Raw genomic sequence first — 17,459 nt, 5'->3', positions numbered from 1 at the left:
GCAGCAGTTGTTGATGGTGCAGCAGTTGTTGTCGTTGGTGCAGCAGTTGTTGTGGGTACTGCAAATGTTGTGGTGGGTCCAGCAGTTGTGGTGGTTGGTTCAGCATTTGTCGTTGTTGCTTCAGCAATCGTTGTCGTTGGTGCAGCTGTTGTCGTTGGTCGAGCAGTTGTCGTCGTTGGTAAAGCAGTTGTTGTCGTTGGTGTAGCAGTTGTTGTCGTCGGTGCAGCAGTTGTTGATGTTGTGGATCCCACGGTAGTAGTTAATAGTCCAGTAGTTGTTGTTGGTTCTGCAGCTGTTCTTGATGGTTTTGCTGTTGTAGCTGTTGGGCCTGCAGTTGTTCTTTGTACTGCAGTTGTAGTGAATCCTACTGTAGCAGTTGTGGATATTGCTGTAGTAGTTGTGTGTATTGCATTTGTTGTTGTTGGTCCTGCAATTGTTGTTTTTGATGCAGCAGTTGTTGTTGGTGGTCCAGCAGTTGTTGTCGTTGGTGCAGCAATTGTTGTCATTGGTGCAACAATTGTGGTTGTTGGTCCAGGAGTAGTTGTGGTGGGTGCAGCAGTTGTCGTTGGTGCAGCAGTTGTTGTCATTGGTGCAGCAGTAGTTGTGGGCCCTGCAGATGTTGTGGTGGGTCCAGCAGTCGTGATGGTTGGACCTGCAGTTGTCGTTGTTGCTACAGCAGTTGTTGTCGTTGGTGCAGCAGTTGTTTTCGTTGGTGCAGCAGTTGTTGTCGTTGGTGCAGCAGTTGTCGTCGTTGGTTCAGCAGTTGTCGTCATTGGTGCAGCAGTTGTCGTTGGTGCAGCAGTTGTTGTCATTGGTGCAGCAGTTGTTGTGGGTCCTGCAGATGTTGTGGTGGGTCCAGGAGTTGTGGTGGTCGGTTCTGCAGTTGTTGTTGTTGCTGTAGCAATTGTTGTCGTTGGTGCAGCAGTTGTTGTCGTTGGTCGACCAGTTGTCGTCGTTGGTGCAGCAGTTGTTGTTGTTGGTGGTGCAGCAGTTGTTGTCGTTGGTGCAGCAGTTGTTGTGGGTCCTGCAGATGTTGTGGTGGGTCCAGGAGTTGTGGTGGTCGGTTCTGCAGTTGTTGTTGTTGCTGTAGCAATTGTTGTCGTTGGTGCAGCAATTGTTGTCATTGGTGCAACAATTGTGGTTGTTGGTCCAGGAGTAGTTGTGGTGGTTGCAGCAGTTGTTGTTGGTGCAGCAATTGTTGTCGTTGGGGCAGCAGTTGTCGTTGGTGCAGCAGTTGTTGTCATTGGTGCAGCAGTAGTTGTGGGCCCTGCAGATGTTGTGGTGGGTCCAGCAGTCGTGATGGTTGGACCTGCAGTTGTCGTTGTTGCTGCAGCAGTTGTTGTCGTTGGTGCAGCAGTTGTTTTCGTTGGTGCAGCAGTTGTTGTCGTTGGTGCAGCAGTTGTCGTCGTTGGTTCAGCAGTTGTCGTCATTGGTGCAGCAGTTGTCGTTGGTGCAGCAGTTGTTGTCATTGGTGCAGCAGTTGTTGTGGGTCCTGCAGATGTTGTGGTGGGTCCAGGAGTTGTGGTGGTTGGTTCTGCAGTTGTTGTTGTTGCTGTAGCAATTGTTGTCGTTGGTGCAGCACTTGTTGTCGTTGGTCGACCAGTTGTCGTCGTTGGTGCAGCAGTTGTTGTTGTTGGTGGTGCAGCAGTTGTTGTCGTTGGTGCAGCAGTTGTTGTGTGTCCTGCAGATGTTGTGGTGGGTCCAGGAGTTGTGGTGGTTGGTTCTGCAATTGTCGTTGTTGCCGCAGTTGTTGTTGACTTTGGTGCAGCAGTTGTTGTCCTTGGTGCATCAGTTGTTGTCGTTGGTGAAGCAGTTGTTTTTGTTGGTCCAGCAGTTGTTGTTGTTGGTTCAGCAGTTGTTGTCGTTGGTGCATCAGTTGTTTTCATTGGTGCAGCAGTTGTTGTTGTTGGTCCTGCAATAGTTGTGGTGGGTGAAGCAGTTGACCTTGGTGCATCAGTTTTTGTCATTGGTGCAGCAGTTGTGGTTGTTGGTCCTGCAGTTGTTGTGGTTACTGCAAATGTTATGGTGGGTCCAGCAGTTGTCGTTGGTGCAGCAGTTGTTGTCGTTGTTGCAGCAATTGTTGTGGGTCCTTCAGATGTTGTGGTGGGTACAGCAGTTGCGGTTGGTGCAGCAGTTGTTGTCGCTGGTGTAGTAGTTGTTTTCGTTGGTCCAGCAGTTGTTGTCGTTGGTGCAGCAGCTGTCGTTGTTGGTCCAGCAGTTGTTGTCGTTGGTGCATCAGTTGTTGTCATTGGTGCAGTAGTTGTGGTTGTTGGTTCAGGAGTAGTTGTGGTGGGTGCAGCAGTTGTTGATGGTGCAGCAGTTGTTGTCGTTGGTGCAGCAGTTGTTGTGGGTACTGCAAATGTTGTGGTGGGTCCAGCAGTTGTGGTGGTTGGTTCAGCATTTGTCGTTGTTGCTTCAGCAATCGTTGTCGTTGGTGCAGCTGTTGTCGTTGGTCGAGCAGTTGTCGTCGTTGGTAAAGCAGTTGTTGTCGTTGGTGTAGCAGTTGTTGTCGTCGGTGCAGCAGTTGTTGATGTTGTGGATCCCACGGTAGTAGTTAATAGTCCAGTAGTTGTTGTTGGTTCTGCAGCTGTTCTTGATGGTTTTGCTGTTGTAGTTGTTGGGCCTGCAGTTGTTCTTTGTACTGCAGTTGTAGTGAATCCTACTGTAGCAGTTGTGGATATTGCTGTAGTAGTTGTGTGTATTGCATTTGTTGTTATTGGTCCTGCAGTTGTCTGTCCTTCTGTTGTGGCTGTGGGTCCTACAGTTGTTGTTGTTGGTTCTGCAATTGTTGTTGTTGCTGCAGCAAATGTTGTTGTTGGTGCAGCAGTTGTTGGCGTTATTTCAGCAGTTGTTGTTGTTGGTCCTGCAATTGTTCTTTTTGATGCAGCAGTTGTTGTTGGTGGTCCAGCAGTTGTTGTCGTTGGTGCAGCAATTGTTGTCATTGGTCGACCAGTTGTCGTCGTTGGTGCAGCAGTTGTTGTTGTTGGTGGTGCAGCAGTTGTTGTCGTTGGTGCAGCAGTTGTTTTCGTTGGTCCAGCAGTTGTCGTTGGTTCAGCAGTTGTTGTCATTGGTGCAGCAGTAGTTGTGGGCCCTGCAGATGTTGTGGTGGGTCCAGCAGTCGTGATGGTTGGAACTGCAGTTGTCGTTGGAGCAGCAGTTGTTTTCGTTGGTGCAGCAGTTGTTGTCGTTGGTTCAGCAGTTGTCGTCGTTGGTGCAGCAGTTGTTGTCGTTGGTGCAGCAATTGTTGTGGGTCCTGCAGATGTTGTGGTGGGTGCAGCAGTTGTCGTTGGTGCAGCAGTTGTTGTCGCTGGTGTAGTAGTTGTTTTCGTTGGTCCAGCAGTTGTTGTCGTTGGTTCAGCAGTTGTCGTCGTTGGTTCAGCAATTGTTGTCGTTGGCACAGCAATTGTCATTTTCGGTGCGGCAACTGTCGTTGTTGGTGCAGCAGTTGTTGTCGTTGGTGCAGCAGTTGCTGTTGTTGCTGCAGCAGTTGTTGTTGGAGCAGCAGTTGTCGTTGTTGGTGCAGCAGTTGTTGTTGTTGGTGCAGCAGTTGTCGTTGTTGGTGCAGCAGTTGTTGTCGTTGGTGAAGCAGTTATTGTGGTCCCTGCAGATGTTGTGGTGGATCCAGCAGTTGTGGTGGTTGGTCCTGCATTTGTCTTTGCTGCAGCAGTTTTTGTCGTTGGTTCAGCAGTTGTCGTCGTTGGTGCAACAGTTGTCGTTGGTGCAGCAGTTGTTGTCGTTGGTGCAGCAGTTGTTGTGGGTACTGCAGATGTTGTGGTGGATCCAGGAGTTGTGGTGGTTGGTTCTGCAGTTGTCGTTGTTGCTGCAGCAGTTTTTGACTTTGGTGCAGCAGTTTTTGTCCTTGGTGCATCAGTTGTTGTCGTTGGTGCAGCAGTTGTTTTTGTTGGTCCAGCAGTTGTTGTCGTTGGTTCAGCAGTTGTTGTCGTTGGTCCTGCAGTTGTTGTGGTTACTGCAGTAGTTGTTGTGGGTGCAGCAGTTGTCGTTGGTGCAGCAGTTGTTGTCGTTGGTGCAGCAATTGTTGTGGGTCCTGCAGATGTTGTGGTGGGTGCAGCAGTTGTCGTTGGTGCAGCAGTTGTTGTCGCTGGTGTAGTAGTTGTTTTCGTTGGTCCAGCAGTTGTTGTCGTTGGTTCAGCCGTTGTCGTCGTTGTTTCAGCAATAGTTGTCGTTGGTGCAGCAAATGTTGTCGTTGGCACAGCAATTGTCGTTGGCACAGCAATTGTCATTGTCGGTGCGGCAACTGTCGTTGTTGGTGCAGCAGTTGTTGTCGTTGGTGCAGCAGTTGCCGTTGTTGCTGCAGCAGTTGTTGTTGGTGCAGCAGTTGACGTTGTTGGTGCAGCAGTTGTTGTCGTTGGTGAAGCAGTTATTGTGGGCCCTGCAGATGTTGTGGTGGATCCAGCAATTGTGGTGGTTGGTCCTGCATTTGTCGTTGCTGCAGCAGTTTTTGTCGTTGGTGCAGCAATTGTTGTCGTTGGTGCAACATTTGTTGTCGTTGATAAAACAGTTATGGTTGTTGGTCCTTCAGTAGTTGTAGTGGGTGCAGGAGTTGTAGTTCGTCCTGCAGTTGTTCTTGCTGCAGCATTTGTTCTCTTTGGTCCAGCAGTTGTTGTTGTTGGTGCAGCAGTTGTTGTCGTTGGTGCAGCAGTTCTTTTTGTTGGTCCAGCAGTTGTTGTGGTGAGTCCAGCAGTTGTTGTCGTTGGTGCAGCAGTTGTTGTCGTTGGTCCGGAAGTTGTTGTTGCTGCAGCAGTTGTTGTCGTTGGTTCAGCAGTTGTTGTTGTTGGTTCAGCATTTGTTGTCGTTGGTGCAGCAATTATTTTCGTTGGTGCAGCAATTGTTGTTGTTGGTGCAGCAGTTGTCGTTGGTGCAGCAGTTGTTGTCGTTGGTGCAGCAATTGTTGTGGGTCCTGCAGATGTTGTGGTGGGTCCAGCAGTTGTTGTTGTTGGTCCTGAAGTTGTCATTGTTGGTGCATCAGTTGTTGTTTGTGTAGCAGTTGTTGTCATTGGTGCAGCAGGTGTGGTTGTTGGTCCTGCAGTAGTTGTGGTGGGTGCAGCAGTTGTCGTTGGTGCAGCAGTTGTTGTCATTGGTGCAGCAGTTGTGGTTGTTGGTCCTGCAATAGTTGTGGTGGGTGGAGCGGTTGACCTTGGTGCATCAGTTTTTGTCATTGGTGCAGCAGTTGTGGTTGTTGGTCCTGCAGTTGTTGTGGTTACTGCAAATGTTATGGTGGGTCCAGCAGTTGTCGTTGGTGCAGCAGTTGTTGTCGTTGGTGCAGCAATTGTTGTGGGTCCTGCAGATGTTGTGGTGGGTACAGCAGTTGTCGTTGGTGCAGCAGTTGTTGTCGCTGGTGTAGTAGTTGTTTTCGTTGGTCCAGCAGTTGTTGTCGTTGGTTCAGCAGTTGTCGTTGTTGGTGCAGCAGTTTTTGTTGTGCGTCCTGCAGTTATTGTCTTGGGTCCAGCAGTTGTTGTTGTTGGTCCTAAAGTTGTCATTGTTGGTGCATCAGTTGTTGTTTGTGTAGCAGTTGTTGTCATTGGTGCAGCATGTGTGGTTGTTGGTCCTGCAGTAGTTGTGGTGGGTGCAGCAGTTGTCGTTGGTGCAGCAGTTGTTGTCGTTGGTGCAGCAATTGTTGTGGGTCCTGCAGATGTTGTGGTGGGTACAGCAGTTGTCGTTGGTGCAGCAGTTGTTGTCGCTGGTGTAGTAGTTGTTTTCGTTGGTCCAGCAGTTGTTGTCGTTGGTGCAGCAGCTGTCGTTGTTGGTCCAGCAGTTGTTGTCGTTGGTGCATCAGTTGTTGTCATTGGTGCAGTAGTTGTGGTTGTTGGTTCAGGAGTAGTTGTGGTGGGTGCAGCAGTTGTTGATGGTGCAGCAGTTGTTGTCGTTGGTGCAGCAGTTGTTGTGGGTACTGCAAATGTTGTGGTGGGTCCAGCAGTTGTGGTGGTTGGTTCAGCATTTGTCGTTGTTGCTTCAGCAATCGTTGTCGTTGGTGCAGCTGTTGTCGTTGGTCGAGCAGTTGTCGTCGTTGGTAAAGCAGTTGTTGTCGTTGGTGTAGCAGTTGTTGTCGTCGGTGCAGCAGTTGTTGATGTTGTGGATCCCACGGTAGTAGTTAATAGTCCAGTAGTTGTTGTTGGTTCTGCAGCTGTTCTTGATGGTTTTGCTGTTGTAGTTGTTGGGCCTGCAGTTGTTCTTTGTACTGCAGTTGTAGTGAATCCTACTGTAGCAGTTGTGGATATTGCTGTAGTAGTTGTGTGTATTGCATTTGTTGTTATTGGTCCTGCAGTTGTCTGTCCTTCTGTTGTGGCTGTGGGTCCTACAGTTGTTGTTGTTGGTTCTGCAATTGTTGTTGTTGCTGCAGCAAATGTTGTTGTTGGTGCAGCAGTTGTTGGCGTTATTTCAGCAGTTGTTGTTGTTGGTCCTGCAATTGTTCTTTTTGATGCAGCAGTTGTTGTTGGTGGTCCAGCAGTTGTTGTCGTTGGTGCAGCAATTGTTGTCATTGGTCGACCAGTTGTCGTCGTTGGTGCAGCAGTTGTTGTTGTTGGTGGTGCAGCAGTTGTTGTCGTTGGTGCAGCAGTTGTTTTCGTTGGTCCAGCAGTTGTCGTTGGTTCAGCAGTTGTTGTCATTGGTGCAGCAGTAGTTGTGGGCCCTGCAGATGTTGTGGTGGGTCCAGCAGTTGTGATGGTTGGACCTGCAGTTGTTGTTGTTGCTGCAGCAGTTGTTGTCGTTGGTGCAGCAGTTGTTTTCGTTGGTGCAGCAGTTGTTGTCGTTGGTTCAGCAGTTGTCGTCGTTGGTGCAGCAGTTGTTGTCGTTGGTGCAGCAATTGTTGTGGGTCCTGCAGATGTTGTGGTGGGTGCAGCAGTTATCGTTGGTGCAGCAGTTGTTGTCGCTGGTGTAGTAGTTGTTTTCGTTGGTCCAGCAGTTGTTGTCGTTGGTTCAGCAGTTGTCGTCGTTGGTTCAGCAATTGTTGTCGTTGGCACAGCAATTGTCATTTTCGGTGCGGCAACTGTCGTTGTTGGTGCAGCAGTTGTTGTCGTTGGTGCAGCAGTTGCTGTTGTTGCTGCAGCAGTTGTTGTTGGAGCAGCAGTTGTCGTTGTTGGTGCAGCAGTTGTTGTTGTTGGTGCAGCAGTTGTCGTTGTTGGTCCAGCAGTTGTTGTCGTTGGTGAAGCAGTTATTGTGGTCCCTGCAGATGTTGTGGTGGTTGGTCCTGCATTTGTCGTTGCTGCAGCAGTTTTTGTCGTTGGTTCAGCAGTTGTCGTCGTTGGTGCAACAGTTGTCGTTGGTGCAGCAGTTGTTGTCGTTGGTGCAGCAGTTGTTGTGGGTACTGCAGATGTTGTGGTGGATCCAGGAGTTGTGGTGGTTGGTTCTGCAGTTGTCGTTGTTGCTGCAGCAGTTTTTGACTTTGGTGCAGCAGTTTTTGTCCTTGGTGCATCAGTTGTTGTCGTTGGTGCAGCAGTTGTTTTTGTTGGTCCAGCAGTTGTTGTCGTTGGTTCAGCAGTTGTTGTCGTTGGTCCTGCAGTTGTTGTGGTTACTGCAGTAGTTGTTGTGGGTGCAGCAGTTGTCGTTGGTGTAGCAGTTGTTGTCGTTGGTGCAGCAATTGTTGTGGGTCCTGCAGATGTTGTGGTGGGTGCAGCAGTTGTCGTTGGTGCAGCAGTTGTTGTCGCTGGTGTAGTAGTTGTTTTCGTTGGTCCAGCAGTTGTTGTCGTTGGTTCAGCCGTTGTCGTCGTTGTTTCAGCAATAGTTGTCGTTGGTGCAGCAAATGTTGTCGTTGGCACAGCAATTGTCGTTGGCACAGCAATTGTCATTGTCGGTGCGGCAACTGTCGTTGTTGGTGCAGCAGTTGTTGTCGTTGGTGCAGCAGTTGTTGTCATTGGTGCAGTAGTTGTGGTTGTTGGTTCAGGAGTAGTTGTGGTGGGTGCAGCAGTTGTTGATGGTGCAGCAGTTGTTGTCGTTGGTGCAGCAGTTGTTGTGGGTACTGCAAATGTTGTGGTGGGTCCAGCAGTTGTGGTGGTTGGTTCAGCATTTGTCGTTGTTGCTTCAGCAATCGTTGTCGTTGGTGCAGCTGTTGTCGTTGGTCGAGCAGTTGTCGTCGTTGGTAAAGCAGTTGTTGTCGTTGGTGTAGCAGTTGTTGTCGTCGGTGCAGCAGTTGTTGATGTTGTGGATCCCACGGTAGTAGTTAATAGTCCAGTAGTTGTTGTTGGTTCTGCAGCTGTTCTTGATTGTTTTGCTGTTGTAGCTGTTGGGCCTGCAGTTGTTCTTTGTACTGCAGTTGTAGTGAATCCTACTGTAGCAGTTGTGGATATTGCTGTAGTAGTTGTGTGTATTGCATTTGTTGTTATTGGTCCTGCAGTTGTCTGTCCTTCTGTTGTGGCTGTGGGTCCTACAGTTGTTGTTGTAGGTCCTGCAATTGTTGTTGTTGCTGCAGCAAATGTTGTTGTTGGTGCAGCAGTTGTTGGCGTTATTTCAGCAGTTGTTGTTGTTGGTCCTGCAATTGTTGTTTTTGATGCAGCAGTTGTTGTTGGTGGTCCAGCAGTTGTTGTCGTTGGTGCAGCAATTGTTGTCATTGGTGCAACAATTGTGGTTGTTGGTCCAGGAGTAGTTGTGGTGGGTGCAGCAGTTGTCGTTGGTGCAGCAGTTGTTGTCATTGGTGCAGCAGTAGTTGTGGGCCCTGCAGATGTTGTGGTGGGTCCAGCAGTCGTGATGGTTGGACCTGCAGTTGTCGTTGTTGCTACAGCAGTTGTTGTCGTTGGTGCAGCAGTTGTTTTCGTTGGTGCAGCAGTTGTTGTCGTTGGTGCAGCAGTTGTCGTCGTTGGTTCAGCAGTTGTCGTCATTGGTGCAGCAGTTGTCGTTGGTGCAGCAGTTGTTGTCATTGGTGCAGCAGTTGTTGTGGGTCCTGCAGATGTTGTGGTGGGTCCAGGAGTTGTGGTGGTCGGTTCTGCAGTTGTTGTTGTTGCTGTAGCAATTGTTGTCGTTGGTGCAGCAGTTGTTGTCGTTGGTCGACCAGTTGTCGTCGTTGGTGCATCAGTTGTTGTTGTTGGTGGTGCAGCAGTTGTTGTCGTTGGTGCAGCAGTTGTTGTGGGTCCTGCAGATGTTGTGGTGGGTCCAGGAGTTGTGGTGGTCGGTTCTGCAGTTGTTGTTGTTGCTGTAGCAATTGTTGTCGTTGGTGCAGCAATTGTTGTCATTGGTGCAACAATTGTGGTTGTTGGTCCAGGAGTAGTTGTGGTGGTTGCAGCAGTTGTTGTTGGTGCAGCAATTGTTGTCGTTGGGGCAGCAGTTGTCGTTGGTGCAGCAGTTGTTGTCATTGGTGCAGCAGTAGTTGTGGGCCCTGCAGATGTTGTGGTCGGTCCAGCAGTCGTGATGGTTGGACCTGCAGTTGTCGTTGTTGCTGCAGCAGTTGTTGTCGTTGGTGCAGCAGTTGTTTTCGTTGGTGCAGCAGTTGTTGTCGTTGGTGCAGCAGTTGTCGTCGTTGGTTCAGCAGTTGTCGTCATTGGTGCAGCAGTTGTCGTTGGTGCAGCAGTTGTTGTCATTGGTGCAGCAGTTGTTGTGGGTCCTGCAGATGTTGTGGTGGGTCCAGGAGTTGTGGTGGTTGGTTCTGCAGTTGTTGTTGTTGCTGTAGCAATTGTTGTCGTTGGTGCAGCACTTGTTGTCGTTGGTCGACCAGTTGTCGTCGTTGGTGCAGCAGTTGTTGTTGTTGGTGGTGCAGCAGTTGTTGTTGTTGGTTCAGCAGTTGTTGTCGTTGGTGCATCAGTTGTTTTCATTGGTGCAGCAGTTGTTGTTGTTGGTCCTGCAATAGTTGTGGTGGGTGAAGCAGTTGACCTTGGTGCATCAGTTTTTGTCATTGGTGCAGCAGTTGTGGTTGTTGGTCCTGCAGTTGTTGTGGTTACTGCAAATGTTATGGTGGGTCCAGCAGTTGTCGTTGGTGCAGCAGTTGTTGTCGTTGTTGCAGCAATTGTTGTGGGTCCTTCAGATGTTGTGGTGGGTACAGCAGTTGCGGTTGGTGCAGCAGTTGTTGTCGCTGGTGTAGTAGTTGTTTTCGTTGGTCCAGCAGTTGTTGTCGTTGGTGCAGCAGCTGTCGTTGTTGGTCCAGCAGTTGTTGTCGTTGGTGCATCAGTTGTTGTCATTGGTGCAGTAGTTGTGGTTGTTGGTTCAGGAGTAGTTGTGGTGGGTGCAGCAGTTGTTGATGGTGCAGCAGTTGTTGTCGTTGGTGCAGCAGTTGTTGTGGGTACTGCAAATGTTGTGGTGGGTCCAGCAGTTGTGGTGGTTGGTTCAGCATTTGTCGTTGTTGCTTCAGCAATCGTTGTCGTTGGTGCAGCTGTTGTCGTTGGTCGAGCAGTTGTCGTCGTTGGTAAAGCAGTTGTTGTCGTTGGTGTAGCAGTTGTTGTCGTCGGTGCAGCAGTTGTTGATGTTGTGGATCCCACGGTAGTAGTTAATAGTCCAGTAGTTGTTGTTGGTTCTGCAGCTGTTCTTGATGGTTGTGCTGTTGTAGTTGTTGGGCCTGCAGTTGTTCTTTGTACTGCAGTTGTAGTGAATCCTACTGTAGCAGTTGTGGATATTGCTGTAGTAGTTGTGTGTATTGCATTTGTTGTTATTGGTCCTGCAGTTGTCTGTCCTTCTGTTGTGGCTGTGGGTCCTACAGTTGTTGTTGTTGGTTCTGCAATTGTTGTTGTTGCTGCAGCAAATGTTGTTGTTGGTGCAGCAGTTGTTGGCGTTATTTCAGCAGTTGTTGTTGTTGGTCCTGCAATTGTTCTTTTTGATGCAGCAGTTGTTGTTGGTGGTCCAGCAGTTGTTGTCGTTGGTGCAGCAATTGTTGTCATTGGTCGACCAGTTGTCGTCGTTGGTGCAGCAGTTGTTGTTGTTGGTGGTGCAGCAGTTGTTGTCGTTGGTGCAGCAGTTGTTTTCGTTGGTCCAGCAGTTGTCGTTGGTTCAGCAGTTGTTGTCATTGGTGCAGCAGTAGTTGTGGGCCCTGCAGATGTTGTGGTGGGTCCAGCTGTCGTGATGGTTGGACCTGCAGTTGTCGTTGGTGCAGCAGTTGTTTTCGTTGGTGCAGCAGTTGTTGTCGTTGGTTCAGCAGTTGTCGTCGTTGGTGCAGCAGTTGTTGTCGTTGGTGCAGCAATTGTTGTGGGTCCTGCAGATGTTGTGGTGGGTGCAGCAGTTGTCGTTGGTGCAGCAGTTGTTGTCGCTGGTGTAGTAGTTGTTTTCGTTGGTCCAGCAGTTGTTGTCGTTGGTTCAGCAGTTGTCGTCGTTGGTTCAGCAATTGTTGTCGTTGGCACAGCAATTGTCATTTTCGGTGCGGCAACTGTCGTTGTTGGTGCAGCAGTTGTTGTCGTTGGTGCAGCAGTTGCTGTTGTTGCTGCAGCAGTTGTTGTTGGAGCAGCAGTTGTCGTTGTTGGTGCAGCAGTTGTTGTTGTTGGTGCAGCAGTTGTCGTTGTTGGTGCAGCAGTTGTTGTCGTTGGTGAAGCAGTTATTGTGGTCCCTGCAGATGTTGTGGTGGATCCAGCAGTTGTGGTGGTTGGTCCTGCATTTGTCGTTGCTGCAGCAGTTTTTGTCGTTGGTTCAGCAGTTGTCGTCGTTGGTGCAACAGTTGTCGTTGGTGCAGCAGTTGTTGTCGTTGGTGCAGCAGTTGTTGTGGGTACTGCAGATGTTGTGGTGGATCCAGGAGTTGTGGTGGTTGGTTCTGCAGTTGTCGTTGTTGCTGCAGCAGTTTTTGACTTTGGTGCAGCAGTTTTTGTCCTTGGTGCATCAGTTGTTGTCGTTGGTGCAGCAGTTGTTTTTGTTGGTCCAGCAGTTGTTGTCGTTGGTTCAGCAGTTGTTGTCGTTGGTCCTGCAGTTGTTGTGGTTACTGCAGTAGTTGTTGTGGGTGCAGCAGTTGTCGTTGGTGCAGCAGTTGTTGTCGTTGGTGCAGCAATTGTTGTGGGTCCTGCAGATGTTGTGGTGGGTGCAGCAGTTGTCGTTGGTGCAGCAGTTGTTGTCGCTGGTGTAGTAGTTGTTTTCGTTGGTCCAGCAGTTGTTGTCGTTGGTTCAGCCGTTGTCGTCGTTGTTTCAGCAATAGTTGTCGTTGGTGCAGCAAATGTTGTCGTTGGCACAGCAATTGTCGTTGGCACAGCAATTGTCATTGTCGGTGCGGCAACTGTCGTTGTTGGTGCAGCAGTTGTTGTCGTTGGTGCAGCAGTTGCCGTTGTTGCTGCAGCAGTTGTTGTTGGTGCAGCAGTTGACGTTGTTGGTGCAGCAGTTGTTGTCGTTGGTGAAGCAGTTATTGTGGGCCCTGCAGATGTTGTGGTGGATCCAGCAATTGTGGTGGTTGGTCCTGCATTTGTCGTTGCTGCAGCAGTTTTTGTCGTTGGTGCAGCAATTGTTGTCGTTGGTGCAACATTTGTTGTCGTTGATAAAACAGTTATGGTTGTTGGTCCTTCAGTAGTTGTAGTGGGTGCAGGAGTTGTAGTTCGTCCTGCAGTTGTTCTTGCTGCAGCATTTGTTCTCTTTGGTCCAGCAGTTGTTGTTGTTGGTGCAGCAGTTGTTGTCGTTGGTGCAGCAGTTGTTTTTGTTGGTCCAGCAGTTGTTGTGGTGAGTCCAGCAGTTGTTGTCGTTGGTGCAGCAGTTGTTGTCGTTGGTCCGGAAGTTGTTGTTGCTGCCGCAGTTGTTGTCGTTGGTTCAGCAGTTGTTGTTGTTGGTTCAGCATTTGTTGTCGTTGGTGCAGCAATTATTTTCGTTGGTGCAGCAATTGTTGTTGTTGGTGCAGCAGTTGTCGTTGGTGCAGCAGTTGTTGTCGTTGGTGCAGCAATTGTTGTGGGTCCTGCAGATGTTGTGGTGGGTCCAGCAGTTGTTGTTGTTGGTCCTGAAGTTGTCATTGTTGGTGCATCAGTTGTTGTTTGTGTAGCAGTTGTTGTCATTGGTGCAGCAGGTGTGGTTGTTGGTCCTGCAGTAGTTGTGGTGGGTGCAGCAGTTGTCGTTGGTGCAGCAGTTGTTGTCATTGGTGCAGCAGTTGTGGTTGTTGGTCCTGCAATAGTTGTGGTGGGTGGAGCGGTTGACCTTGGTGCATCAGTTTTTGTCATTGGTGCAGCAGTTGTGGTTGTTGGTCCTGCAGTTGTTGTGGTTACTGCAAATGTTATGGTGGGTCCAGCAGTTGTCGTTGGTGCAGCAGTTGTTGTCGTTGGTGCAGCAATTGTTGTGGGTCCTGCAGATGTTGTGGTGGGTACAGCAGTTGTCGTTGGTGCAGCAGTTGTTGTCGCTGGTGTAGTAGTTGTTTTCGTTGGTCCAGCAGTTGTTGTCGTTGGTTCAGCAGTTGTCGTTGTTGGTGCAGCAGTTTTTGTTGTGCGTCCTGCAGTTATTGTCTTGGGTCCAGCAGTTGTTGTTGTTGGTCCTAAAGTTGTCATTGTTGGTGCATCAGTTGTTGTTTGTGTAGCAGTTGTTGTCATTGGTGCAGCATGTGTGGTTGTTGGTCCTGCAGTAGTTGTGGTGGGTGCAGCAGTTGTCGTTGGTGCAGCAGTTGTTGTCGTTGGTGCAGCAATTGTTGTGGGTCCTGCAGATGTTGTGGTGGGTGCAGCAGTTGTCGTTGGTGCAGCAGTTGTTGTCGCTGGTGTAGTAGTTGTTTTCGTTGGTCCAGCAGTTGTTGTCGTTGGTTCAGCCGTTGTCGTCGTTGTTTCAGCAATAGTTGTCGTTGGTGCAGCAAATGTTGTCGTTGGCACAGCAATTGTCGTTGGCACAGCAATTGTCATTGTCGGTGCGGCAACTGTCGTTGTTGGTGCAGCAGTTGTTGTCGTTGGTGCAGCAGTTGCCGTTGTTGCTGCAGCAGTTGTTGTTGGTGCAGCAGTTGACGTTGTTGGTGCAGCAGTTGTTGTCGTTGGTGAAGCAGTTATTGTGGGCCCTGCAGATGTTGTGGTGGATCCAGCAATTGTGGTGGTTGGTCCTGCATTTGTCGTTGCTGCAGCAGTTTTTGTCGTTGGTGCAGCAATTGTTGTCGTTGGTGCAACATTTGTTGTCGTTGATAAAACAGTTATGGTTGTTGGTCCTTCAGTAGTTGTAGTGGGTGCAGGAGTTGTAGTTCGTCCTGCAGTTGTTCTTGCTGCAGCATTTGTTCTCTTTGGTCCAGCAGTTGTTGTTGTTGGTGCAGCAGTTGTTGTCGTTGGTGCAGCAGTTGTTTTTGTTGGTCCAGCAGTTGTTGTGGTGAGTCCAGCAGTTGTTGTCGTTGGTGCAGCAGTTGTTGTCGTTGGTCCGGAAGTTGTTGTTGCTGCCGCAGTTGTTGTCGTTGGTTCAGCAGTTGTTGTTGTTGGTTCAGCATTTGTTGTCGTTGGTGCAGCAATTATTTTCGTTGGTGCAGCAATTGTTGTTGTTGGTGCAGCAGTTGTCGTTGGTGCAGCAGTTGTTGTCGTTGGTGCAGCAATTGTTGTGGGTCCTGCAGATGTTGTGGTGGGTCCAGCAGTTGTTGTTGTTGGTCCTGAAGTTGTCATTGTTGGTGCATCAGTTGTTGTTTGTGTAGCAGTTGTTGTCATTGGTGCAGCAGGTGTGGTTGTTGGTCCTGCAGTAGTTGTGGTGGGTGCAGCAGTTGTCGTTGGTGCAGCAGTTGTTGTCATTGGTGCAGCAGTTGTGGTTGTTGGTCCTGCAATAGTTGTGGTGGGTGGAGCGGTTGACCTTGGTGCATCAGTTTTTGTCATTGGTGCAGCAGTTGTGGTTGTTGGTCCTGCAGTTGTTGTGGTTACTGCAAATGTTATGGTGGGTCCAGCAGTTGTCGTTGGTGCAGCAGTTGTTGTCGTTGGTGCAGCAATTGTTGTGGGTCCTGCAGATGTTGTGGTGGGTACAGCAGTTGTCGTTGGTGCAGCAGTTGTTGTCGCTGGTGTAGTACTTGTTTTCGTTGGTCCAGCAGTTGTTGTCGTTGGTTCAGCAGTTGTCGTTGTTGGTGCAGCAGTTTTTGTTGTGCGTCCTGCAGTTATTGTCTTGGGGCCAGCAGTTGTTGTTGTTGGTCCTAAAGTTGTCATTGTTGGTGCATCAGTTGTTGTTTGTGTAGCAGTTGTTGTCATTGGTGCAGCATGTGTGGTTGTTGGTCCTGCAGTAGTTGTGGTGGGTGCAGCAGTTGTCGTTGGTGCAGCAGTTGTTGTCGTTGGTGCAGCAATTGTTGTGGGTCCTGCAGATGTTGTGGTGGGTACAGCAGTTGTCGTTGGTGCAGCAGTTGTTGTCGCTGGTGTAGTAGTTGTTTTCGTTGGTCCAGCAGTTGTTGTCGTTGGTGCAGCAGCTGTCGTTGTTGGTCCAGCAGTTGTTGTCGTTGGTGCATCAGTTGTTGTCATTGGTGCAGTAGTTGTGGTTGTTGGTTCAGGAGTAGTTGTGGTGGGTGCAGCAGTTGTTGATGGTGCAGCAGTTGTTGTCGTTGGTGCAGCAGTTGTTGTGGGTACTGCAAATGTTGTGGTGGGTCCAGCAGTTGTGGTGGTTGGTTCAGCATTTGTCGTTGTTGCTTCAGCAATCGTTGTCGTTGGTGCAGCTGTTGTCGTTGGTCGAGCAGTTGTCGTCGTTGGTAAAGCAGTTGTTGTCGTTGGTGTAGCAGTTGTTGTCGTCGGTGCAGCAGTTGTTGATGTTGTGGATCCCACGGTAGTAGTTAATAGTCCAGTAGTTGTTGTTGGTTCTGCAGCTGTTCTTGATGGTTTTGCTGTTGTAGTTGTTGGGCCTGCAGTTGTTCTTTGTACTGCAGTTGTAGTGAATCCTACTGTAGCAGTTGTGGATATTGCTGTAGTAGTTGTGTGTATTGCATTTGTTGTTATTGGTCCTGCAGTTGTCTGTCCTTCTGTTGTGGCTGTGGGTCCTACAGTTGTTGTTGTTGGTTCTGCAATTGTTGTTGTTGCTGCAGCAAATGTTGTTGTTGGTGCAGCAGTTGTTGGCGTTATTTCAGCAGTTGTTGTTGTTGGTCCTGCAATTGTTCTTTTTGATGCAGCAGTTGTTGTTGGTGGTCCAGCAGTTGTTGTCGTTGGTGCAGCAATTGTTGTCATTGGTCGACCAGTTGTCGTCGTTGGTGCAGCAGTTGTTGTTGTTGGTGGTGCAGCAGTTGTTGTCGTTGGTGCAGCAGTTGTTTTCGTTGGTCCAGCAGTTGTCGTTGGTTCAGCAGTTGTTGTCATTGGTGCAGCAGTAGTTGTGGGCCCTGCAGATGTTGTGGTGGGTCCAGCAGTCGTGATGGTTGGACCTGCAGTTGTTGTTGTTGCTGCAGCAGTTGTTGTCGTTGGTGCAGCAGTTGTTTTCGTTGGTGCAGCAGTTGTTGTCGTTGGTTCAGCAGTTGTCGTCGTTGGTGCAGCAGTTGTTGTCGTTGGTGCAGCAATTGTTGTGGGTCCTGCAGATGTTGTGGTGGGTGCAGCAGTTGTCGTTGGTGCAGCAGTTGTTGTCGCTGGTGTAGTAGTTGTTTTCGTTGGTCCAGCAGTTGTTGTCGTTGGTTCAGCAGTTGTCGTCGTTGGTTCAGCAATTGTTGTCGTTGGCACAGCAATTGTCATTTTCGGTGCGGCAACTGTCGTTGTTGGTGCAGCAGTTGTTGTCGTTGGTGCAGCAGTTGCTGTTGTTGCTGCAGCAGTTGTTGTTGGAGCAGCAGTTGTCGTTGTTGGTGCAGCAGTTGTGGTTATTGGTCCTGCAGTTGTTGTGGTTACTGCAAATGTTGTGGTGGGTCCGGCAGTTGTTGTTGGTGCAGCAGTTGTTGTCGTTGGTGCAGCAGTTTTTGTTGTGAGTCCTGCAGTTATTGTGTTGGGTCCAGCAGTTGTTGTTGTTGGTCCTGAAGTTGTCATATTTGGTGAATCAGTTGTTGTTTGTGTAGCAGTTGTTGTCATTGGTGCAGTAGTTGTGGTGGGTGCAGCAGTTGTCGTTGGTGCAGCAGTTGTTGTCGTTGGTGCAGCAATTGTTGTGGGTCCTGCAGATGTTGTGGTGGTTGCAGCAGTTGTCGTTGGTGCAGCAGTTGTTGTCGCTGGTGTAGTAGTTGTTTGAGTTGGTCCAGCAGTTGTTGTCGTTGGTTCAAGAGTTGTCGTCGTTGTTTCAACAATTGTTGTTGTTGGTGCAGCAATTGTTGTCGTTGGAACAGCAGTTGTCATTGTCGGTGCAGCAACTGTCGTTGTTGGTGCAGCAGTTGTTGTCGTTGGTGCAGCAGTTGCCGTTGTTGCTGCAGCAGTTGTTGTTGGTGCAGCAGTTGTTGTTTGTGCAGCAGTTGTCGTTGTTGGTGCAGCAGTTGTTGTTGTTGGTGCATTAGTTGTTGTCGTTGGTGAAGCAGTTGTTGTGGGCCCTGCAGATATTGTGGTGGATCCAGCAGTTGTGGTGGTTGGTCCTGCAGTTGTCGTTGCTGCAGCAGTTTTTGTCGTTGGTGCAGCAATTGTTGTCGTTGGTGTAACATTTGTTGTCATTGGTAAAACAGTTGTGGTTGTTGGTCCTTCAGTAGTTGTAGTGGGTGCAGCAGTTGTAGTTCGTCCTGCAGTTGTTCTTGCTGCAGCATTTGTTCTCTTTGGTCCAGCAGT

The 17,459-nt window shown here is 49.4% G+C and overlaps 1 protein-coding gene across 1 annotated transcript in view; it reads right to left on the bottom strand.

The window, feature by feature from the left end:
- Positions 1-2,288: 2,288 nt before the first annotated feature.
- The window catches only part of LOC311341103 (uncharacterized protein), a gene marked incomplete at both ends in the record, with an annotated part of 37,581 nt that continues 22,410 nt past the window's right edge, over positions 2,289-17,459 (bottom strand). Inside the window, 2 exons of the mRNA XM_084466007.1 lie at positions 2,289-2,345; positions 3,102-3,179. Of these exons, the coding sequence (XP_084322133.1) occupies positions 2,289-2,345; positions 3,102-3,179 (135 nt within the window). The remainder of the gene's footprint in view (positions 2,346-3,101; positions 3,180-17,459) is intronic.

Source organism: Micromesistius poutassou (assembly GCF_964030765.1).
Source record: "Micromesistius poutassou genome assembly, chromosome: 3".
Taxonomy (NCBI): Eukaryota; Metazoa; Chordata; class Actinopteri; order Gadiformes; family Gadidae; genus Micromesistius; species Micromesistius poutassou.
Note: the sequence above shows the minus strand (reverse complement) of the source record. Positions and strands in the feature narration are given on the sequence as shown.